Source organism: Ammodytes marinus (genome assembly GCF_949987685.1).
Source record: "Ammodytes marinus genome assembly, chromosome: 4".
Classification (NCBI taxonomy): Eukaryota; Metazoa; Chordata; class Actinopteri; order Uranoscopiformes; family Ammodytidae; genus Ammodytes; species Ammodytes marinus.
The window spans coordinates 26,193,331-26,219,824 of NC_137233.1; the positions used below are offsets into that span (position 1 = coordinate 26,193,331).

Sequence of the window (26,494 nt, forward strand, 5' to 3'; positions counted from 1 at the left end):
ATATGGTTTGGTTTAAATGTTATAGGGAGAATAAATGCAAAATGTTTTTAAATGTAGCATACATTGGCCAAAATAGGCAATAGGCCACACAATCTCATATGTTTAGAGATTATGCTGATTACTATTACTATATTTCAAAGCCTTTTGAACAGTATTTTAAAAAACCTATGTTTACACTGGGGGTAAAACAGTCTAGGCCTGCCACCTTTAACAGTTTCAGTAGGCTATAGTTCCACTGTGTCAGCAAAACACAGCAGGCACAGGCAGTATTACTTACTACATGTGTGTGTTTGAGAGGGGGCTGTGGGCTTACAGTGAAGGGGAAACTGGTTACTCAAATGTTTCCCCTAATAAGGCTTTAAAAGACCTGAGAGAACCCTGTGTAGTATTGGTACTGTAATAGCAAAACCCAATTGTATGAGGAAAAACTCATTGTAGGCCTACACTTAATTTTCTAAAGCACAATATTATATGCTATGGTGTTACACTGTAAAGTTCACTGTGGTTGGAAAGTGAAATACACACAACAAGACAGCAAGTCAGGACCAATCCACTACTGCGAGCCCTCCAGGCAGCAGCTGTAGTCCCTCCCCGAGCCAGGCTGAGCACAGGGAGCCTGGGCTGCTATATGCTCCAGCCTCAAAGGGACGATGGTGGAGGGCTGGTAAAGATGGCTGCGCTCTCCGAGGATGGGAGGTACGGATTAAATTGTGGCCAACAGAGCGCCGACAGAGTCACCGTATTGCACGTCAAATTGACCGAGACAGCACTGAAAGCGATAGAGAGCCACCAGACGTGTAAGGTGAGTGAAACGGCCTTTTATTTCAGGTAAAAAAAGAGTCGGGACTGTCGGGCTGACACGGCTCGTCTCAGCTGGGAAGCTGCACTGCCACGCACAGCTAATGCTACGAAGTTAGCTAAGCTGTTGACAGGGCGACATTCTCACTTGGTTTGTGGTCATATTTATATTGTGTCAATAAAAACTTTCATCCGGAGAATATAAATGAGTCCTTGGCCTCACGCTCTGACCATGTTTTACGAACTGACAAATGTTATTAAACCCAGGAAAGCTCTTGGTAAAGTTAGACAGTAATTAGCCTAGGTTAGCTGTAGCTGTCTGAAGCCCCTGTTCTGCGTCGGCCAGCCAAGTCCATTTTTTTCTCTCTCTCTCTTGCCAAACATACGTTACTTTGACCAAATTAGGAAAGCATTTAAAATTCATATATACGAAAACACTCGTCAACAGACATGCTTTTCAAGCTAAATGCTTGAAGTAAAGGCTTAGTTAACTAGCATGAACTTTCACTCGATAGTGTTGCGTTTGCGGGCAGGGTGGAAATGTAGGGGTAAATTAGGGCAAAATGTAACTTGATAACAAGTTAACCGTGTCGATGCAGGCACGTCGTCGTTGGCTGCTCAGGTTCCCATATGGTTACAAGTTTTAGCCAGTTAGCAAACGTAACAGCACAACCTGGCGTGGATATGAAGCTCAGCCCTTTATAGACATTTAACTTAGCCTACTTGATCAAAAAATTTTGCGGTCCAACGAGCACACACTGTAGAGCACACACTGTAGGCCTATCCACAGGATGTAACTTATACGTGCAAGTGCCTCAAAGGTTTACATGTCATGAGCTTATATAGGCTACAGTCTATGGTCATGAGCCAATATGTATTCCCTGGCCTGTTTCCCAAATTGCAGAAAATATTTTGCATACCATTACTCACTGCAGTACTGCATAAGAAGAGTAGGCCCAGCAATTACAGATATAGTTTAAGAAAGCAACAAAACCTTTAATTTTATCATTTCGATAACTTACGTTTCTATCTTGGACATTTTGTTCAAAATAAAATGTATCAAAATACTTTTTATCCCACCCTGAGTAGAACACCAGCAGTCACTGAGAAGCTTTCGAAACGGAGTTGCTAATAGGGCTAATAGGGTACTGCATAACTGTGCAGATTAAATATAACTTGTTAATCTTGAACTGTGCAAATGGAGTAATCTTGTTGAGGTGCTACTCTGGTGAACTAATCTGGAGAGACCTCTACAGTCTTGGGTTGCAGAGGCCTGAGGCCAAGTTACCTGAGGGATACTCTGCCAAGAGCAACGCCATTGCATAAGGCACTGACTGGGCCCAGGTCTGCGCACAGGGCCCATGTACTGTAGCTTAGCATGATGGGGCTGTGGTGTTCAGTGGTCTCTCTCTGGCACTGCTTTTTAGGGCATATGGTGTGTATCTGTGTGCCATACACTACTCACACCCTTGTATATGATACTTTCGCTCACTGGCATCCCCATGTCATACAGATAAAAGATAAATAGCACAACTAAATTAGTATGCTTTTAGTCCATTTCTGACAACTGGCAAATGGAGTCGTCACCAAGTTGAATGAATTCTTTTGTGTGACGGCCCATGCTACAACCTTATTGGATGTGGTAATGTTGGTCTGTGCGCTGCATTGAACGGCAGCCTGCCATCTCTTGCTGACTGAGCAGCCCAAACTGCCTGCTTTTTGTTTCTCTCTCTCCCTCTCAGTAATGTGTGTTGCAGCTCAACCAGTCATCGAACTATGGAAGCTGGCTATCTTTGTCTTTCTGTGGTGATGTGAAATGTGATCAGAACTGTGTGTGTGTGTGTGTGTGTGTGTGTGTGTGTGTGTGTGTGTGTGTGTGTGTGTGTGTGTGTGTGTGTGTGTGTGTGTGTGTGTGTGTGTGTGTGTGTGTGTGTGTGTGTGTGTGTGTGTGTGTGTGTGTGTGTGTGTGTGTGTGTGTGGGGATTGGTTGGTGTATGTGAGTGTGTGTATAGTGGGGGAGGGAGTCAGTCAGTGGCTTGGAGTAGCTTAGCTTTTACAGCCATGACATGGTTCTTCCAGTACACATTTTATCCTTAAGGCCAGGACACACCAGTCCGACTACCCGAAAATGGAGACTGCCGATTCAGGGAGCTCCAGTCTTCCCGTCGCGGCCGAAAACTTTCCGTACGCTCTGCGCTTGCGCGGGACGCAATATCTCCATAACAGCAGGCGGCGCTAATCTGTATTGTGGCCCGAAAAAATACGTAAGCCGGAAATGATGGGACAACTCTCTAGACCATAAACATAGATAGAAATACGTATTTATATTTATGGAACATAAAGAGCAACATTTTTAGCAGAGAGTGTTGAGCATGGTGTCGAGCAGTCAACAAGGGTTGATGCATGTGAGTACTCGCTGAACGAAACAAACAAACACATTAAAACGATGGCTAACTGTTGTTAGCTGTTTGTGCTACCCGCCTCATTTCCGGGCTTCACTGATTCGCTAGCCCTCCACAAATCAAATTGCTCCAACTGAAAGACTGCCCGCCGCCGATTGAAGAAGCCCGACGACCGATTTCACGGCACACACCAAACAGACTCGTGTCCCCGCCCCCTCCCGACTCTACGACGGCGATTATCGGGCCGGTGTGTCCTGGCCTTTAGTCATTTGCTTATTGTTACATGTGGTCAGTTAGCAATAGCAACATATTTCAATGTACAGGAATGTAAAGAAGCCAGTGTTGATAAAATGCAAATTCCACTAAAACCAGTTGACGGAACATTTTTCAAACTTTATTATCTACCCAACTGGTTTTCCTGTTGGCTTAAAGGCCAGGACACACCAGTCCGACACGTTCCGACTACCCAAAAACTGGAGTCGCCGTTTCAGGAAGCTCCAGTCTTTCCGTCGCGGCCATTTAACACACCGAGACGACTGCTTATTTTCCGTACGTTTTTCTCCACAACAGCAGGCGGCGCTAATCTTTATTGTGGCCCGAAAAAATACGAAAGCCGGAAATGATGGGACAGCTCTCTAGAGCATAAACATAGATAGAAATACGTATTTATATTTATGGATCATAAGAGCACAATTTTTAGCAGAGAGTGTCGAGCATGGTGTCGAGCAGTCAACAAGGGTTGATGCATGTGAGTACTCGCAAAACGAAACGAACAAACACATTAAAACGATGGCTAGCTGTTGTTAGCTGTTTGTGCTACCCGCCTCACTTCCGGGCTTCACTGATTCGCTAGCCCTCCACCAATCAAATTGCTCCAAATCGTAGTGAAACAAATGTTTCTGTTTTCGGCCCGGTCTCCGAGAGGGCTCAGTTCTTTCTTTATAGGTCCATGCTCAGTGCACGGCTCCATTAACTTCTTGTGTCTGAGGTTTTCTCTTTACTTAACATGAAGGACGTTGATAGTTTTTAGGCATTATGGTGACTTTTTAACACTTTGAGTCACAGAGGGATTTGTAGGACCTATAAAGATGTAACGCACGCTATCAGAACAGCGCTAGTCCACTAGTTTGGTTTAGATGGCTGGAGGAATCTCCGTTTAGAACTTGTTCACCACTGTATTACTTTACAAAAACGGAGTGTAATTCAAAGATCACATATAGCGAATCATCGGGGGGTTAGTGACTTATACGACCATGGTCGGTAAGCAATACAACTGTGCTTGCTTAAACCTTTAGCTTACAATGCTAGATGCTACGGATGCTACAGAACGAGAATGATTCTACATCCGCTACCAGTCCTCTACGTCATGGCTACGCTTGCCGCCCTCTTTCTTGATAGGTCCATAATGCCGCTACGTCATGCTTCTGGACCGCATGGTATTTCCGCATTAATACTTCCTTGTGGCTTCCCTGCGCCAATAAGCAGCTTTCATAGGAATGAATGAGCGCCGTGTTTCAATCCGGTGTCCATTTCTTTATATGTCCATGACTGCACCAGAGCAGCCACCAACACAAACCTGCAAACCTACACAAAGAGACTACAGAAATAACTTCTTAAAAATACCTTCATTATTAGAGTATTGTCCAAGTTCCCCTGCTTGTGTTCCGATAAAAGTCAACAATTTTACCTACCACCTAACTCTTACCACTTTAAAAAGAGAAACGATACAAATGTAGTTGACTAACGTGGCTTCTCTGTAGATTTAATGATGTAGATTGCTAGCTGCAAATGGAACGTCATCAAGTCTGGCTGACAGTCACCAGTGCTTTCTGCTGCATGTGCCAGTCCACTAGTTCCACACGATCAACAAAAAAAGATATCGACTCAGTTCTTAAACAACAACATACATTCCCAAGCTCAAGCCACTTAAATGAAAGGATGTGCTGCTTTTTCGTTTTTATGTGATTTTAAACCACTTCAAAATGGCTTTTAGTTTTTAGCAGGGTCAGACAAAAAAAGGTCATTTGAGTACATCACATTGGGATATAGAAAATTGTGATGGGCATTTTTATTTTTACCATTCTATACAACAATGTTTATATATTAACAGCTGCATGAAAAATAGACATTGTCTTTTTGAAATGATTTGGTATTCTCTTTTGCATCATGTACACATTATTGCCTAGTTTTCTCTTGGCTACATTCACAGCAGTCTTGTGAATGTAGCCTTTATATTATGTTTAAGTGCAACTTTAAACCGAAGATGTAAGGCATGTGTGGGATCAGTCAGCTTTGGTTAGCACTATAGTGAAATGCTATACAGCAGTATTTTCTCAATCTGTAATAGCGTATTTGGTATAACTAGGAGGGCTGCATGATATCGGGTAAAAATTGGCCATATGTGAAAACATTGTTGAATATTGCGATATCACTTGCGATAATTTAACAAATACTTAAATATACAGTGTTAAGGTCTTTCAGCTTTGAGTTCACTGCCAACATAGACCACAGACAGTAAGTAGCCTATGCATATCATTACCCTTAGGTCAGGCGCAACAAAGCAGATCAGTTTAGTCTGACCCAGTTGTTGAGTTTGTTGGCCTTTACGACGTTGGCATCATTTTCTGTGGTGATAGGCTAACCACTTGCTGGTCTTCATGTAAATCCCAGCTGGCTAACATGTCATCCAGGCGCTATATTTTCACATTCATGCACCTTTCCACCTCCGCCACTATTGCCGTCTTAATGTGAGGTGGGCATCTAGAGCAGTAGGGCTTCATCTGATTGGTCAAACAGGGTCCTAGACTGCCATCAAAATGGTTGCATGTGCGATATGGTGCGACTGTCTGAGAAAGTAGGTCGCACTAGTGCTACTAGTGAAAAAGTTTGTCTAGAGCCCTGTCAAATGTATTGACATGCAGAACGTGAGTGCATGGCACATAGACTAGGCTACCATTTATTGCTTTTCAAGCAGTCTTCGGGATACGTATACCGCAATATCAACATTCACGATAACGATACATTTTTCGATATATCATGCAGCCCTAATGCCTAACTATTATTGCTCGTCCAATAATCTTTTACATTTACAAAGTGTTGGTAGGTGTTTAACTGTCGGTTCTCATCACTTTCAGAATGTACCACCTTCTTTGCGGCCATCAATACAATTCAAGGGACTCCAAGGGGTAAGAACATTTCTTCTGCCATAATATATGGGTCACAGTCACACCAATGATCGCATCTCATGTTGTGAATTCCAGATGGGGAAGGGTGCCAATAATAATAATAATAATAATAATAATAATAATAATAATAATAATAATAATAATAATAATAATAATAAAGAAATTAAATCATTGCTCATTATTTGTCATTTTTTTTGTCTTTTTGTTTTAGTTGTACTCATTATTTACAACCAGTAAAACACTGATTGTTTCTGATAATCATCTACTCAAGGACTGCTCAGTTTACACTTATCTATGTCACCAGTATTGGCTCTCTATAGCATGAGTTCAAGTGCATCAGTTGTTTATTTATTTAATGATTTAGATTATACATTAATCATTTATCATTTCAGAGAGGCACAAATTAATATCAGCCTCTTTTGAAGTCTACACAGTTTTGTGTGTGGCTTGTTGTCCACAATGCCCATGACTGACATGCCGCGTTCCCTTAGCTGCTGAGACCTCATAGACTTTCTTTCTTTGGTAGCTCGCATGTTGTTCACATCAAAGCCTTTAGCTTAGAAGCAGACACAACCTCTGTACTGTAAGGAGAAAAGCCCATGCAAGATTTGAAGGAGTTTTGCCACATTTTTTGGAATAGTATATGACAGTTGTATAATGAAAAATTAACCACTTGTATTGGAGGATTTATCCCACAGCACTTTACAAGTATCTCCGCTCACACTCAGATGTAAATAGATACTATCCGTTGTGTTATTCTCAATTTTGGTGTGCAATTTTTTTTCTTTGTTTTTTCCAGCGCATTAAAATTCCTAAGACTGATTCCTCCTCTGACACCTTCCACAATTTTGATTTCTACCTGTCTAATGTGGGCAAGGACAACCCTCAGGGAAGCTTTGATTGCATCCATCAGTATGTGTCGAGGTAATGACGATCACCAGTCAGCTGACTCAACTGTTACTGTCTTATATACCGTACACATTGCTAGAAGGTAATGGCTCATAGCCTCATAGTTCCTCTCATACTTCCTCTTTGTCTGCAGCTCAGGGGCCTCACACATGGCTTTGTTGGCCACAGTACAGGACAAGGTCACAGTGTGCGCCACAAATGACTCCTACCAGGTGACACGGGAACGAATGACCCAGGCCGCAGAGGACACACGTGAACGCGGGACCAAAGTCATCAAGCCCGGGGGCCAGTACAGAGGTAAGGCCCTCGCTAAACTATCACTTTTTGGATTCCCCCGGACACCAACATTGCTTTACATCCCATCCACAACTCTCCTCTTTTCAAACTCGGGCCCCTTTTGGAGAGATTGAATAGGTGAAAGCTGACTCCCATTCAACACCTCTATTGCCACTGACTAAGCCATTTTGCCGTCTGTCTTTTCCAGATTAGCAATCAAACTGATAAGGGCCATAGGTGGCAGGTGAAGCTATTTCTGTTTTGTTGACTCATGGCCTGCCATGGTGATTGTCACAGTACACACATTCTAAGTTCTGCTTGTGAGTCTAAAATAAGGGCCCATTTTGACCAGTTTCCTGTCCACTGCGCCACCCTGCGCCTGGCTGGATTTGAGTTGATCCAGTTGAGCAGAAAAACTAATCTTTTGATAATCTAATTTCACTCTCTCTGGACATAGTCAAATGTCAAATCCAACTCGGAGCAGGTAGGGCAAGTGATGTGCGTCAAAAGAACTTGGTGTTGAAATGTAATGTCTAGTCCCAAGAGTGTGTTTTTTCCCCTTTCCAGCCTTCCTTCCTTATTTTATTTAACCAACAGTTTTTTTTTAGTTTTGGCAGAAACTTGTTGAAACTCCCACCTATATAACAAATACAGAATCAAGGCATAGATGAGCTGCAGGAAAATACATGATTGTACAACAGGGTTTTTTTGGTTTCAAACCAGCTTGAATATCGTTAAGATTAAATAAATGGCAATGCCATACAGTGTAAAACCTCTTGGAAGAGTATTGTCAGTCAGTCTCTTATCATATGGAAATGTTTTGACGACCAACGGTCAAACAAACCACAGAGCAAAACTGGAAGCAAAATAGTTTGATGGTCACTGATAATCCCTGCTAGGAACACATGTGTTAAACAATTAAGTTAATAGGATATTGTTCATTTACAAGAGGTTGAAATTATAGGGTGTCAATAAAAATTTAGTTATTGTCAGTATTTGCCCAGATTCATTGCTTCAAAGGTTGTTTTACCCACATTCAAAAGCAATAACCAAAATGTGTTTCAATTATTTTATTTCTCTCCTGTGGCTGGTTTGATTTTTGCCTGGTTCTTTAAAATGTGTATCTAAATGCTATTAAGCACTATGAGTGGTCGCCTTAAAGGTCACATATTATGCTAAATGCACTTTTTAAATGTGTTCTAACATATCCATGGGTCCACGGTGTGCCTAGAGACTGCCAAAATATTTAAAAAAATAACAATCTCTCCTTTTCTCACTCTCCCCCTTTCTTAAACCCCCACCCCTCCCCCCAATATACTCCAGTCAGAATTCTCCTCGTTTCTGACCTCACAAACTGGAAAGCCAGAAGCTTCCACTGTGCAGCCCACACCCCTATTTCTTATTGGTCCACGGCCCCGACAGACAGAGGGCGAGGCGTATCTGGCTTCGCTTCCGGACAGGGGGCGGAGGGAGCTCAAAGATTGTATATTTACGAGGCTATATTTGCAGCTCTTTTTAAAAAATAGGCCATTGTGAGATTATCTGAACATCAGCATAGTACAATAAATTATCTGAAAGTTTTTTTCAGCAAACAATTAAAGAAAAATGTATTAGGGACCACTAAGACCATATAATATGGTGTATAATAGTACCGAAAAGTGTATAATATGGGAGCTTTAACATAACCCTTTATGCATAGTGGAGATAAGTGCGAGTTTTAGTCATACTAGTATGTGAATGTAAAGTAAACACTTCTCTAATGTAGCTTCATAAATGGACTGAAGTCCGGTGTATATGTTGTACATTGTTATTGGTGTGTGTTGAATATTTTATTATACCTCATTTAATCCCTGTTGAAGAGCTCCACTAAGACAACTAACGGAACCTAATTATGTAAAAGTCTGGAACTATATATAAAAAAGGTTGTGTGTTTCAGTTGTTCTCATTCTGCTGTGGTCACGATTAATTCACATGCATGTAAGCATTGATAATATCTAGTGGCGAAATGAAACTGAAATGTCCTTTTATTTGTATGTGCACTAAAGCAGAAAGAAAATCTCAACAGATCCTAATGTAGAGACAGGGGACGGGTGTCTCCATATATCCTTCTTTATTAATGTCCGACTCCTTAATAGCTTATATGATATCTTTGACATAATTATGAAAATACATTTATCAAGCGTTTATTTCCTAAATGAAACTAGAACCCTGTCAAAATAATATAAAAATTATTCTATACTCCATCTAATGACAAGACAGCCCTGTTTTTTTAAGGTCTGAGCTAGTGTCAAAGATGTCCTTGATTAAGCTAGAATCAAAGTCTAGCCCAGTCCACACCATTTCGATGCAACTTAAAACCTCTGTAGGTATGTTTTTGTGGCCCCCGGGGATACATTTGCATACATTGGCCCGGAAAGAAACTGGGAAACGAGAGGAGCAGCAGAAAAAAGTGGTTGGACAGGAACTTGTAGCAGCTGGTTTGGAGTGAGCCCCCTATTAACTAATGCAAAAAAGCCCTTTAGCGTCTTGTTTTCACAGGCTGTTAATTTTAGGTAACAGTCTGTAAGTTGCATCTTTTAATGAGAGCTGCCTAAACCTTGTCATTTTAAATTCAGTTGCATTTAATGTTGGCCTGTCGGCGTTAACACAGCAGCGGAGCCGATAGGTTACACTCATAAGTCGATACACTGGTAAGAGTTGCTTAACATTGTAAATATGGACTCGAAAACTGTTCAACTTAATAAAATATAATTTGAGAATACCTGACACATGTGGTGTATAAGTTCTCTTTGTACAGAATCACTATTGAGATATTGAAAACTTTGTTACATAAGCTTTTCACCTGCGGCAATATGCCATTGGCATGAGAGCCAACACAAAGTGTGTGAGCTTGCACCTCCCCCAATGGCTCCTTGTCTGCTTTTTGACAAGGAAAGAGGTTTTTTCCTTTCTCTTCCTCTCTCACCTTAATCTCTTTAAAAAGCTTTACAATTTCATAATGGCCCTAAAGCAGTATAAGGAAATGTGCTGGCAGCCCTACTATGCACACAGCTTAGCAACACAGAGAAGAGGTGTCTTGGGTTCTACTCATCTAGACTCCTTCATGTACCACAGTGTAATTTAGTGCTGGCCTCTTTTCTTGTGGTATTTTGTATTAACCTCTGCACGATTGAGACCTTCTTGGCTTAGTCTTAAATTTACATATGTGGCACCACTCATGTTTTCACCTTGTGTAAACTTTAGGTCGGGTTAACCAAGGGTAATTTGAAATACATTTTAAGCTCAACTCATTTTCAACTTATTAACACATATTCTGGCCATGTTTCATAGACACTCTATATTTAAAACGGCCCTGGTTCATCAGCTTCTTTACCAGCATGTTGTGTTGTGGTGCAGTGTGTCCCTTTGAAACATATTGCAAAGAGGGTTGTAGTTCCGCAAATTGTGACAACAAAAAGTGTATGATGAGGAACTTCCCTACAGAGATCAAGAGACTTCTAATATTTTCATTGCCTCCTTTCTCTAGGAAAGCAAGTTCATATGCGTAAGCCGGCACTATCAGGCCATGATGTGGTCCCCGAGCGCAAGCGCTCCACACCAATCAACCCAGCCAACACTATTCGTAAGTGCCTTTCCAATAACCCTGTGTCCCAGCGGACGTTCCGTGATCGCATCATCCACCTGCTGGCGCTAAAGTGCTACAAGAAGCTGGAGGTGCTAGCCCGTTTGCAGCGGGACGGTATCAACCAGAAGGACCGCAGCTCATTGGGGACCACCCTGCAACAGGTACTGTGATGTAATTGTTTTGTGTTAAAAACAAATGTATGACTCAAAGTGACCCTTCCTCCAGTATAATCCAGCAATGATAACTTTTTTTTTTATAGAAAACTGATATTTAGGTATTTCTCACTAAGACCCTTGTACTTCAAGTGTGTAGTTTGATCCCAAATATCCTCTTACCCTTCTTAAACATAAAGACACATAAGTCTGCCTGAGGAAATCCGGTTTACAGAATAAATGCTTCAATCACTCTGACAAGAAACAAGCTTAATCGTTACACATTATTTGCATCCCCAGATGTGTGGACAGGAAATGTGAAGTTTCTGTATATGTTGCATGCTGCTCATTCTTTCACTGTGTTTTTGTGTGTATGAAACAGGTGGCGAACCTGAACCCCAAAGACAACACATACTCATTGAAGGACTTTATGTATCGTGATGTGCAGAGAGAATGGCCTGGCTACTCTGAGGATGACAAGTCCCAGGTTGACCGGATCATAGCTCGGTACAGAAATTACCCTTTGACTTTTGACTTTGATAACACATTATTACATGAATTATTAGCAATATCACTAATATTAATTGTATTAATACATGTTTGCTAGTTTGCAGCTTCTTAGCTGCATGATGTTGGCACATGTAAAGCTGTGGCTGCTGTCTGTTGAAAATAAATGATAGATGACTGATAATAAGGACTTCCTGTGTACTGCAGGAGCTGTAAGTGTAAGGCAATTTGCAACCAACTGTTTTAATAAAAGTATGATTTCCTCACCCGGTGCTACTGTAATGATGAGCTCAGGACCCTATAATGCCCTTATCTTTTTCTGTTCCTCCATTCCCCACTTTTCACCCCTTTTCCCTTTTTTGTTTTACAGAAAATTGGGTCTTCCTATTGAGACCCCTTCATCAAGCAGTCCTCCCAAAGACAGCATACCCACATCCCCCCAGGTATCTGAGACAGCACACACTAACACACATACATGACCCTACAGCCAACTATGCAATCTCTTGGCTAAAATTCCTTGGGTGCTTTTTTGTCTTCCAGAAGCGCCCGGCGGACTCTGACTTCATCGATCCTTTGGCCCCCAAGAAAGCCCGCATCTCCCACCTCAGCAACCGAGGCTCAGCCGCCACCTCTTCATCCTCCAGCACCACTGACCGCCGCGAGGACGAGGGCAGCCCCAGCTCTAAGCGCTCGTCCCTGCCCTCCCACGTTGCCTCTGGCCCTCCCAGCCATCTCCCCGTCCCGTCCCACCCCCCAGCGCCCTCTCACCAGCAGCCCAGCCCGGCCTCCAACTCTAACTCCCCCAGCACGCCGGAGGGCTGCGGCACCCAGGACCTGCCTATGGACCAGAGCTCCTCCTGCAGAGACCCTTCCCCCAGTCCCGTTCCCCCTGATAGGACCCCACAGGAGCGCTATCGACCCCCTGTCCCCGTCCCCAGACCGGCTGCCTCCCCCAGCCCCCCTCCTCCTCTTCCTCCTCCTCCACCTTGCACCTCACTCACAGTTACCTCCACTGTCATCACCAGCCCTCCCTTGTCCAGCAGTACTACTACGACTACTACTACTACTACTACTACTACTACAGACAAGAAGTCTAAAAAGAAATCCAAGAAGCACAAAGAGAAGGATCGTGAAAAGGGCAAAGGGAAACGGACGGAAAGAGGCAGCAGAAGACCCTCCAGTGTCACCGAGCAGACTGAGACACGTAAAGCCAAAAAGAGGTGCATTGTTGAGGAAGAGAGTAGAGAAGTTATCGACAAGAATCCTCACAAAGATCAAGGTGTGTTTCTTGCTTACTAAAAGGTAACATTTTCAAGTTCAAAATTGTGATTTTGGTTTCTACTTGAAAAAATTTAATATCACTCATAGTGGCATTGGTGAATCTCCTCTGTTCACCTTCTGTCTGAAATGCTCCGTTTTAGAGCCTGTCTCTTTAAGCCCTGCATTCCACAAAGCCCAGTCTGCTCTGATTGGCCAGGTCCCCATGTGGAGGCACAGTCCACCCAGTTAGATTAAGGGGTATGATGGGAGTGTTCTTATCACAGGTGGAGGTAGTGTTAAGTGAGGTTGGTAATGAGTTGGGTGGATTCTTACCTTACGGCCTCTGCACACATCCTGCGTCTACCTCTGGAGCGCGTCGCCTTACCTTACTGCTGCGTCTCGGACTTTTCTCGGGCACACATGGAACGTCTCAGCAGCTGCTGCTGCTGCAGCGCTGCTTCTAAAAGCCCTATCTTTCTACGTAGAGTTTTCATTAGGGCTGTCAAGCGATTAAAAAATTAATCTAATTAATTACAGTATCTAAATTAATCGCATATTTTTATGACACTTTTATACCTGTTTATAAACAGCTGTATAGCCTGCTACAGTTTGTTTCTCTCTTTCTCGGTCTCTCGTAACTTCTGTCTCCACAACAGACAGCGCTGCACTGCCACAGATGCCTATGCCGATTCATTCACCATCGTCGTAGCCTAGGCAAAAATATTGACACACACACACACACACAGGGCGGGTGTCCGTTTACGCGGGAGGCGAGACAGCTAGCAAACAAAATTGAGACACAGAGGAAAATTGAGAGATACTTTTGAACCTACATTGTTGCACCCACTAAATCAATAATGCACAGACACTGCGGAGAATAAAGTAAGATGTCTTCCTACCTTCATGCTTATTTTCCCGACGCATCCCATAAACTGTCCATAGAGCCCTCGGCCCCGCCCGTTCCCCTGCGTCTCTCGTTACTTTTCTCCCATTCACCCGTGCGGGCTGTGTATGCAAGCTACAGGTGCAGCTGCGCACCACTTTTGCACCGGGTCAAAGGGCATTATAGAAGTGCGATTAATCTGCGTTAATTTTTTTTAATCGCGTTAATTTTTCTGCGATTATTTCATCGAAATTAACGCGTTAATTTGACAGCCCTAGTTTTCATAGATAATTCCCATTAAAAATGAAGTTCTTTCGTGTCATTTATGATGCATATGATTTTATATTGAGTCTAATATTGAGTCTGGACAGTAATCCGTGCGCCCCATTGCCTTTTTTTTTTTTTTTGACACATTTTCGCTTGTTGGAAGTTTTATTTTGAAAGGGACACACCAGGAAATGTTGAAACTACAGCGAAAGCTGCCGGTATGAAGTCAATATGACTCTCAGCAGAGTATTTCTCTATCAGTTAAAGCAGAGAGGCCCGAAAGAGACGCGCGGCTCTCAGAAAAAAATAGGCGAGCCTCCTGAGGTAAAGGGGAGCGTCGCTGCAGACGTGCCTCCGACGCGCATCAGCAGTGCGTCTGAGGTTGGATGTGTGCCTGCTCTAGGTTGATTACACGGTCAGTGACAAAAAGTCAGACGCAGACGCGAGGTAGACGCGCAGTAGAGGTAGGATGTGTGTGTGGAGGCCTTTATGATGTCATGAGAGGAATCTGATGGGGGGGTTTTTGAACAGATGTTTTCAGAAAGGTTTTGGATAAAAAGAGATTAATACGTGATTTATTGTGTTGAATACTTAAACAGTGAGTGGTGTTATAGCTGAGGTCACATCTTTTTAAAGCGGTATTCATCTAAATTATATTTTACAGTAACACTGAATTGAATTAACTACATTAAATAGAAATTACATTGTTCATTTTGTCAAGCCCGATAGAGAATTGGCAGCAGTTCCAGGGAGCATTTTATCCTCATGTAGGTAATTGTTTAATTTAAGAGCCCACACATTTCCCTGACGGCAGACAACAGGCACTGTACGCCACATGCCCATCCATTAGCAGACAGAGGAAAGCTGTTGAAGACCCATTCTAATTATGATATTTTAGAAGAAATACACTGAATGGTGTAATTCAGTGTATTTCTTCTAAAATATCATAATTTGCAATTGGGTGCAAATAACAATAGGCTATAGACCCCCCTCCCCCCACCCCTAGAACAGCATTCACAAACGTAATTGGAACTTCTTTTTTTATTTAAAAAGCAAACCATAAAACAACATAGGGTATATAAAACAAATTAGTATTAAGGCTAAATTAAACTGGTTGTTGTAGGCCTAAATGTTTTGGGAGTCTTTCATTAACGCCTTATTTCAGACTGTGTGGAGTGGACACACTATGCCTGCGTGCAGGTGGTTGCCATGGCGCTGCTGCAGCCGAGGTTTCAGTCGCCCTTCGTAGTGAAAATTAAAGTGAAAATGAATGACTGTCGGCTGCCACTAACATTCATGGAGGTTTTGTTGTGCGCGCAGGGTTATAAGTAGGACTTTTGCAAATGACAGGCTTTCTTTTCTGTTCTTTTCCGCGTAGTCTCAGAGGCACACACGGAAGATGATACTAGTGAAGGTGGCGCAGCTGAGCTAGGAAGTGCTAGGTTCCGGTTTCTGCTTCAAAATAAGTCAGAATTGACTTGACGTTTTGCCAGTTAAATGATTTTAATGTGAAATTACGCTGTAGGACATGTTCCATTTGAATTGACAGTAACTTAAATGCGAGCCATATGTATAGTTTGTGGTGTTTCAGTTGTTCTAACATTACTAGTTGATACAACAGCATGTGAAAAAACCACAACGTTCCTAGGCCATGACGAGCGTTAATCGCGCGATAAAAAATTGACGCCGTTAAAATGGGTTTGCGTTAACGCCGTTAATAACGCGTTAAACTGACAGCACTAATTTTTAGTAACACCTGTCCTATTCCTACTATAAAAAGTTCACGTGTCTGCTGTGAAAAAGGCCTATGGGATGATATAATATTGCTCTGTCTAATACAATAGGTAATTGTTTGCTCGTGTTAGCCAAAATAACTTAAAATGGCTATAATTTCAGGCTGAGTCAGTTTTTTTTGCCCTCTGTTGGATATGAAAATGCTTGCTTTTATCCCGATAATGTAAACTCAAACTTGCTCTTGCCTCTTCAGAGCTCAATTCGTTATCCTCACCATGAATATTCCAAGAATAAGTTCCACAAAGACATCTGAGGATAAGCTAACGGAAGCACTTTAATATTTTCAAAGTCAAACATGTATTTGAGATTTAACAACAACGGCAAAGTGCATATCAATCCAGGTTGACTCTGACTTAAATAACTCATTGACAACTTTTCGTGTGCATGCGGGCAGAGTCGCTCATTCTAGCAACATTGTCTTGTCTTGTGACTGATATGCCCCAGATTCGATTCAGTTTATCTTTCAGACTTTGGATTGTTGTTCAACATGTTTCAATGTTTATCTCTTACAGCCCACTCACTCACATCCAGTTTGATTGTTGATTACGCTGATGTGCTAGATGTTCTGTGAACATGCTGAAGCATTGATCTGAGCTCCTCTTCACTCTGTACTTTAGTTCTGCTTTACTTGATTATGTAAATGCTGTGGTTGTGTGGTGAGAGACTCCGCTTCCTTTAGTCTGTGTTGCAGGCAGCCCTTCTCAAGATTATGCTAATTCTAAGTTTACTAACTGCTTATTCACAGGAGCTCTTTTTAAATGTATTTTCAGTACAGGTGTGTTAAATGTATTTACATATTTGGCAAATATAGCAGACTATCAAAACTATTGTAGATACAATCCTCTTGAAAAAACAAAAGAATCAAAGGGCAAAACACCAAAAGATAATTTTTTCTCAATCTCACAATTTTACCTATAACTTTAAAAAGCTCACTTATGATACTTTCAAACAAATTAAACTGCATTTTTTTATTTTGTATGTTTGGCTTTGTTATCCATGCTGCTAAATGCTGTGGTCCACCCCTGTAGGAGTGTTGAAGTTGTGTGCTATCTATGGATTATCAGTGCAGTATTAACATTTTTCCACTCTCTTTCTTTCATCAGACTCTTTGGATAAAGAGAAGCCAATCCAATCCAGTGAATTCTCCTCTACAATTGAGATGCCTGACTATGTAGTGTGAGTAACCTTGCTTTGTCCACTGCTTGGAAGTTATTTCCCTTCAGGTCTGTCAGTTCACAGAAACATTTGACTTCACATTAAACAGGACACAGGGAACAGCAAGGAGCTGAAATAATTAAGAAACAGGAAATGCAGAAATAAACACAAGTGTGTTGAAAGACCATGACCGACTACAGACCATCGCCCGAAAATGGAGTCTGCCCATTCAGGAAGCTCCAGTCTGCCCGTTGCGGCCCAAAAAGTGCCAAGAACACACCGAGCCGACTACTGACTTTCTGTACGCTCTGCGCTTACGCGGGACTTAATGTCTCTATAACAGCAGGCGGCGCTAATCTGTATTGTGGCCCAAAAAAATACGGAAGCCGGAAATGATGGGACAGCTCTCTAGACCATACACATAAATATATGTATTTATATCTATGGACCATAAAGAGAACCATTTTTAGCAGAGAGTGTCGAGCAGTCAAGAAGGGTTGATGCATGTGAGTACTCGCTGAACGAAACAAACAAACAAATTAAAACAATTGCGATGCGATACTGTTGTCGGCTGTTTGTGCTATCCGCCTCACTTCCGGGCTTCACTGATTCGCTAGCGCTTCACCAATCAAATTGCTCTGACTGAAAGACTGCTCGACGCCGACTGAACCGCCGATGTTGAATCGGCTGAAAAGAAGCCCGACGACATCTACGACGGCAGACGTCACCGAACACACCAAACAGATTTGTGTCCGCGCCCCTTCCAGACTCTCCGACCATGTCCGATGGCCGATCATCGGGCCGGTGTGTCCTGGCCTTAATTTGTGCAGTCTGGCAGTCCTCTTTCATCGCTGTACTTGGACTATTTTGCACTTTCCACTAGGGCCCGACCGATTTATTATTTACATATTTCGGAATTATCGGCATCGGCCTTTTTTTTTTGCATTTTTTTTTTCTTTTCTTTTTTTTAGCAATCATGTGTGAAATGTATTGCTGCCCTGGAGGTAGCCTAATTGAATAGCATTAATGCTATAGCCTTTTTACAGCAGCAGCAGCACTGACAGTTCCCCTTGCAACCAATAGCAGAGGCATTGGTCATCGCTTGACAGTTAATAATAATAATAATTGATAGAATTTATATGGTGCTTTTTTGGATGTCATTCAAAGACACTTTACATCATAGAGAATCATACATGTAGAAAAAGAAGTAAATTTGTCCATTGGCGGCCCCTTTGGACAAAAGCGGTAGTATTTTTACAACGCCAGCTGTCGTGAAGTTGTTTTCTAGCTTGTGCCGGGCGTGCGAGATTCAAATGATCAGGAAGCAATATAGTGCATGTACGTGTGTTGAAAGTGTGAGGGCACTTTTCGGCTCCTTGAGAGTGTTTAGTGACACAGCATCATTTAGGAGTAAACACTGCAGTCTAGTTCGCTCCCGTGAAATTGTGTATACGTTGCTTGGCAACGCCCTCCCGCTCGTCTACCACTCTCCCTTCTAGCTTTTCTTCATTGCATTTTCTTTTTTTTCTTTGATGGTTCAGCCCCGTTATCAGTCATTATGACGGCAAATAACTGTCTCAAACAAGGCTCCCGCTCCCCTTCCCTCACCTGGAGGGATAGGCTTCTCAAATCGCGTTGTTGCGCCACACTGAAATATGCGACTGCGACCAATATGCACTGCGACCAATATGGATATGTGACCAAAGAGCCTGCACGCGCGAACCGAAAATCGGACTGGGTGAGCGACCAGACCAAACGCAGTAATAAAAACTATATAAAACGTCTTTCTTTGCACTGATGGTCTTGTTTGCTGTTAAAGGTCATTTATGATTATCAGAGGAAACATGAGGCTGTTTAAAAGATATTTAAATGTTACTCGTAGCTGCTTTAATGATCAATGAAATTATCATTTATTAAAAAATAATAATTCAGTTAAACTTCCTTTCTTGTGTTTACAGGAAGTACACGCCATTGCTGTCCATTGACCAGCGACAAAACTACAAGGATGACTTCAATGCAGAGTATGATGAGTATCGCCTGCTACACGCCCGCGTGGAGAACATCACCCGCCGCTTCACCCAGCTGGATAACCAGTGCCGGAAACTGGCACCTGGCACCAAAGAATACCAGGTAATACATGGAAATCGACAGGCTCGCGGGGTTAGCAGCTGAGCTAGCGGGGCATTCGGCTGTTATCCCCGCGGGCTGTCCAGCACAGCGCTGCCCGGCTCGCAGTGTAAAGTTCCAAGAATGCGCGGCTCGGCTGCTCTCTCAGCGGTGAGAAGCTCCTGCGCTCCCCGGGGCGGTCACCCTCTCCCCGGGGTGAATTTACAAGCCACCGCAGCCTCAGCTAAAGAGGATAGCTCTATTAGGCTAATGAGATAAGCTAGCGAGGAATCGACCAATTCAGTCCTGTGCCCTGAATCCCTACACGGCCCAAAACTACTCAAATGTCACTCCAAGCATTGTTTACTGCCACTACACCTTAAGATATGAATAATAGTAAGAGATTGAAATATATTAATCTTATGAAATATATTAATCTTATGAAAGATATTAATCTTATGAATGATATTAAGCTTATGAAAGATATTCATCTTTCAATCAAATAATTCAAGCTAATATTTTTTAGCTGTATTTTACATAGATAGAGGTATTTTATAAGGAAGTCCCCTTGACATTAAATAAAATGTCATCAAAAAGAGGGAAATAGCCGAGGTAGCAGCTTAAATTTGTTGTTTATCCTGTTAATTTCAAGATCTTTAGTGTTCAGAATGCATACAATGGATTAAAATTATACAAACAATTAAGAAGGCTATTCTATTATCAACATGTATTGTTAGATAACGAGATAGGCCATCTTGTGTTAAATGGGCATATAATATCGTCTCATATCGATCGCAGGCCCCTGAATCGAATCGAAATTGTATCGCAGCAGATTTTAGATATCGCCAAATATTATATCGTTGTCTAATGAATCGATTTAATATCGTATCGTGATGAAAGCAGCGATTTACACCCCTAATGCCAGTTTCTTATATAGAGATCTATTGGATCGGAGTATCTGGAAAAGAGTTCAAATTCGGTCAAGCCAGCTACTGAGCTGTGTCAGTACCGGTTGCTTGGAGTGGTCTACAAAAGATGAAAGTGCAGTGCTACCTTAACCAACTTAATCAAAATACAAGCAGTGTCACAGGCAAGTCCTGAACAGGCACTGCACTATTTATATTAATTGTGCATTGTCAATCACAGGTCTTACAGAGAGAGTAAAACTGAGTCTTTAACCCATTGATGACTATGGCAATCTAGGATGCATGTCCTTAATGCCTGAGGGTTTTCTGAAAAAATAGTACGAATTGTCAAGTCTACCAAAACCTTAATATCTAAGCTTGTGTAGCACATAGAAACATGAAATAAAATACATTTAAAAGTTAAGGTTCACAGGTTTTATTTAAACATGCTCCCTTAGCGCTTACAAACCAGCAAATATTTCTAAAAATCGTCAAAATTAGATGAATTAGAAAATTATTAAATATTGTTAATAAATAGATGCAATGTGTTGTGTGATTTTCGTCAGTAGTCTATAGTAGACCTTGATTCTGCGCACCAAACGCCACTAACTGTTCTGTCGCCGACATAGCTGGCGTATTTTTTTAATTATTTTGTTTTATTTTTTTATTTTTTATTTTTTTGATTGACATGATTTTCGGCAAACCACACAACTTTTGGGTGGTCACGTGGTCTTAAAAAAATCAACAAAACCCACGTCATGTGTATTTGAACCAATGGCAGTGTATTCTATGCTGGGAATGCCATGAAAATTAGATAAAGTAATAATGCTGCACGACGCAGCATCAGGCAGGAGAGCCAATGTGGCATCGCGTCATCAATGGGTTAAAGTGGATAATACACGATACAGACAGTAGTATTTAGTAGTGATATTAACATGTGTTGTAGTTGGCCTTGACAGAATTTAATGACACATTTGAATTAGGGCTGGGCGATATATCGAATATATGCGATGTATCGCGAGATGTTCTCCAGGGGATGTATAAAATGACCCTATCGCGACCATCGAATACAAATTGGCACATAATGTGTTTTTTTTTTTTTTGCCGCCGCCACCGGCAAACTCGCTAGTGTTCGCTTCTCTCGCTCTTTCCTGTGGCTCTCTGCCTCACAGACTCACATGCATTGGCAACTCACTCACTCCCCCCTCCCAACCAGAGTCTCCTGGGCGCGCATCTGTGACGTAGTCTGCAGTGCGCCCTGTGTGTGTTACTGTTACTTTTGTTGCCATGTGAAAACAACGAGAGGGGGAGAAAAAAAGACGAGAGCTCTTGTGTTCTTATGACAGCCGACCGAGCGGGTGGAGGGGGCGCACATGACGGCGATGGTGGCCGTCGTTCATGGACCTTTTTTGTAGGTCCATGCTTATGAGAAAAAGCACACAGGCGAACGACTGGGGGAGGCGGGCGCACATGACAGCATTAGTGGCCGCTGTACACAGCACAGCCTGCCCTGGTCCTTATGAGAGGAAGGCTAGTGGCTACACATGCGAAAGAACGGGGGAGGCGGGCGCTTGACAGCATAAGCGGCCGATGTACAGAGCCTGGTCCTTATGAGAGGAAGGCGAACGAGCGCCGGGGGCGGATTACTCCGACTTCACGGAGAGTTTTTGGTCCAACGTCACACAACCACGGCATCACATTTATTACGGGCAGCCTCTTACAATATGTCCATGTCAGCACCAAGGGAGGTGCACACCGTTTATTAACTAAAAGTCTATGTTAAGTAGGCTACATTTGTGAGTATTTTTATAAAATAAAACATAGTGTTTTAGTGATAATGCAGGAGGGCTAGATCAATAGGTATGAATAGCATCCAGGAATGGTGCATCGGTTAGAATGCAAGGAATGATGATGAGACTTTGCTTTCTTTAGACTATATTATTCTCAGCCGTATTTATTTAAATCCTCTGATTGTCTTCCAGTTTTATTCTCATGAACTCAATACAGGAGAATTAAACAAACAATAAGGCAGGTAACAGAGGGACGATGAGCCACCTGCTGTTTACGCTCGCATGAATCTCTCTCGGATTAACAGGCAGAAAACTAAACTTAACTTATACACTATAGACTGGGAGCAACTGCTCTTAAAGCGACAGTAACCATTATAAATGTCAGAGCCTTGTATACACATAGACTACTATTATGGAGCAAAACCTGTTCTGCATTTAAAGTGTGGCTGCTATCTTCAGGGGGTTAGTGGTGATAAACAATTAGTGAGTGGTTGTAATGAGTCATAATTAGTTTTCTCAGTTTACAGATTAACAGAAGATGGAAAAAACTGTTTCCAAATAAAATAATGCTGGATCCATTGTATGGGAGTGGAAGGATGTGGAATAATCAATACAATGTGCAAACTCTTTGCCATGTGCAAGTTTCAAATTGTTCCAATAGAAAGCACTAAAGAATATAAACAAGATGTTGTTTCATCTAGCCTAATGCATTGTTAGTGCAGACACATTTTGCAGGGACTATTTAAATCATATTACTAGTGTGATGTTATGCAAAAAATAAATTAAATTGAGCATTTAGGATGTGCTCTAGAGGAGATTTGAAATATATCGAGATATGTATCGAGATATAGTAAAAAAAATATCGAGATATTGATTTTAGCCCATATCGCCCAGCCCTAATTTGAATTTTCAATCTTAGCACATGCAAAATTGTGGCGCTCCACTAGAATCAGGTGTTAAGTGTTTCATATCATCAGATATTTAAAGCCTGTGTTCATGGTGCCTCTATTGAGCCATGTTACCACATAGTACTTTAAAGTTTTCATTCACATTTTACCCACACTGGTTCAACAAGTTAGTGAATGTGCGGTATGGTTATTTATTTGTGTTTTTAAAAGTGATCTTTTTATACATTTTTACAGAAGGTGCAAGAAGAGGTCTTGAAAGAGTACAAGAAAATGAAACAAGTAAGTAGTTAAATAGACTTTTGTCTTAGAAGGATGTTTTGTTTTGTTTTTCTATTGGAGTCTGATCATTTTATTTATTTATTTTTTTACAGCGCAGCCCTAACTACCACGTGGAGAAACAGCGCTGCGAGTACCTGCACAACAAGCTGGCCCACATCAAGCGGCTAATAGCTGATTATGACCAGCGCAGAGCCACGGCCTGGTGCTGAGAGCACAGCACACAACATCCTCACTAATCAGTATTGAGAACGGAGTGTCGAACTAGGAAGGGGTGTCCGACTGGCTGTTATTTAACACCCCTTCAGTTACTGCCTCCACAACAGCCCCCCATCACCTCCCTTCCTTCCCTTTTCCTTTACCCCATCATCCTTCTTCATTCCTTCCTTTATTTTCTGACCTTTTTGATTCCACTGGCTTCATTGTTGCCTGCAATCTTGAAAATCTCACTTTGACTTTACCCCCGTCTTTTTCTTTCTTTTTATTTTCTTAAAGAGCTCCTGTGGAATTTCATACCACTGAACTAGTGGGAGGGGCTGCCTGCATGTGTGAAGGGGTTTGGGAAATACTTAAACTCGTCTAACCTTTTGAAGGACTTTATCTTCAGGCAAAAAAAAGAACAAAAAAAAAGTATTTTTGAGCATCAGAGAAAATATTAACGTGTATTTAAGTTAAGAAAAAAAAAAGAGGGAGATCTATTTATTTTGGGACTCGTAGTGCAAGAGAAGAGTCCACAGATGATATATTGTTAAAACTTTTGTTGGAAAACAATGCAAAAAAATTACCGCGGGCCTTATGTGTTTTTTGACTTTGTGAAGCAATTTTGCACGCAAGATCCATTATGTCATCTCATTTAGCAAAGATGTCTCTCCTGCCACCTTTCCTCGCTCTTCACAATAACTGTACTGGATAAAGCTTCCTGCAGCACATTGCTGTCTTTGCTGTTTGAGGCAGAAGAGCAAGGAATTGAAACAGGCAGGAGAAATCCATTCAGCTGACTGAAAAGCAACAACAGTATGTGTGCATGGATTGTAAATTTAGTTGTTATGGCGACATGGGGTTGGTAAGGGTGGGGTAACTAAAGGAGTATGATCCCCCCCTCAATAGGGGGCATTACTCTTGCACCAACAGTGTTTAGAGTTCACGGTGCATTATGGGTGCCTTAAGGTGTTTACACTCTGTAACGTCGAGTTGGGCCGACCCTTAGGGTCCACAGGCTACACAAAGGAACTATAACTGCCTGGAAACAGGTTGTGTGTGTGTGTGTGTGTGTGTGTGTGTGTGAGTGAAAGAGAGCGTGCATGTCGGAGTGTTGGAAGAGAGAAGGAATGTCACGGAGTGTTACAAATTGTGTGTGTGTGTGTGTGTTTGTATGGTTGTGCATTATGTGGAGTGAAAGGAAAAAAATAGAAATGTGGAGAAAATAGTGAGAAACATGGAAAAACCGACAAACAAACAAAAAAAGCTGCTATAGTGTTTGACCAGCCAGAGCACTCAGGATCAACCTGGCTGGAGTAACAAGTACCTGATCTTAATTGAAGAGATGTAGACGATCCTTGTTTTCCAGAGTGCTTCATCTCTAGACCCTGGAAGGACTGCTCCCACCTCTTCAGCTTCCTCCAGCGGCAAACATTCTGTGTTTCTGTTTTTAGAAAGGAGCAAAAAACGTGTCATCCACCAGAGAACAAATCTGTGTTACCATGTCAAATGTATTTGATTCTCAGTTTGAGTTCTGCAGAGCAGTGAAAGATTCACAATTTCACAATAGATTTTTTTTTCTCCCCAACATTGGTACTGATTTGGTTCGATGGCTGGATGAATGGCTTCGATGAAAAGTCTTTATTTCAACAAGGGAAATTTTGTTTACAAAACTGTGTTAGAATGTTTGCCAAAAATTAAATACTTTTCTGGTACAGCACCCATGGAGTAAGATTTCTGACTGGGACCTAATTTAAGAAGATGGTAAAACTGAATTAAATGTCTCATTCAATGAAGAAAAAAATAAGTAAAAAAAAAAAAAACTGAAAAACATTACATTTGGTGATGTGCAGAGGAACTGAGTCACTGTGCCCCATCTAGAGATCAACAATTGAAAGGTGATGACACCTATGCAGTGTTCCGCCCCTTCTCAAATGTCTCGTCTGACACACATTCAGCTACTTTGGACATGTAAGTCTGTGTCCTTTCATTGGAAGAAATGTAGCTGTGTTTTTCCACCCAGAAATGGAGATTTAAGTAAATATTGGCCAGTTTTATTTCACCTATATTTTGGTTGTGGCGTTCTGTCAAATGGTCAGTCTCTGCAGCAGACTGGCTGTTTGGTTCAGCTGTCACAATCAACTTATGATATTCACAAACCTGGTTTAACTTTCATGTGTCAACTTATTTTGGACAGAAAATCAGCACTTGTATCTCTGACACGTCACCACAGCAGATAAAAATCGACCCCACAAGAGTTATATATACTGGAGATATACACTTACTACGGCTGTGGGCTACAGGGTCAGTCTTTTATTGTTGCTTTTCGTTCTCGTTTTCCCTTCGAACTGGTCATTCCCCAGATTTAAGAGGGCCACGAAGAGCACCTCCAATAAATCACGTGCAGCGTTACGGTGTTTTCTGACACTTGTGAACTATTCCTCCATCGCCTTCAAAAATGTCTTCATCACTGAAAGATTTACTTAAATTGGGTCCGATTTCATGCAAATTATTAGCATTATTTGGCTCATTTTGGTGGGAGGAACGATGGAAAGTTGATCAATAGTCTTAATGAGGAAGTGAAAAAGTTGTCCTGGCAGCATTTAGATACGAAAAACCACTGAAAATCAAGTGTGAAATCTGATCCTGCCCAGCTGAAAATGTACAAGACATTTCAATAAAAATCAACTTAGTTTTACCTGGAAATTGTCTTTTGTTGTATGTCCTTATTTGGTCTCCGTTGACGTTGTGTGGCCACAACATGTTGGCTTTCAGGTTTTTTGTTATGACTGAATAGTGGCTCTTTTCAAGGTTCTTACATTTTGATGAACATTACATTACAAAATTTAGATTCTCATTTGGCTCCATTAATAGTTCATGACACTTTGGGCAGAGCACTTTGTGTTGCAGAATATTAACCCTTATTAACACATTACACTTATTTTGCTTTAAACATTCACTGGTAAATGTTTTGTTTGACTTCCATTTTGACCTGTTTGAATTTTGGATACATTTCCAACTAATCAAACAATCTGGTTTATAATAGTCACAGCTGGATCTGAACACAAAAATGTATTGTAAATATATAAACGTTTTAT

At 41.7% G+C, this 26,494-nt stretch overlaps 1 protein-coding gene across 1 annotated transcript; it reads left to right on the top strand.

Annotated features, from left to right (window-relative positions):
* Positions 1–628: 628 nt before the first annotated feature.
* Positions 629–26,091, top strand: ell2 (elongation factor for RNA polymerase II 2; the record flags this gene model as incomplete). The annotated part of the gene is made up of 12 exons (XM_080025943.1): positions 629–802; positions 6,335–6,385; positions 7,185–7,309; positions 7,428–7,591; positions 11,097–11,356; positions 11,730–11,854; positions 12,225–12,297; positions 12,395–13,133; positions 17,162–17,234; positions 19,172–19,343; positions 23,157–23,201; positions 23,294–26,091. 12 exons carry the CDS (start codon positions 629–631, stop codon positions 23,408–23,410), a joined length of 2,118 nt encoding a protein of 705 aa, XP_079882069.1. The 3' UTR covers positions 23,411–26,091.
* Positions 26,092–26,494: the final 403 nt, after the last annotated feature.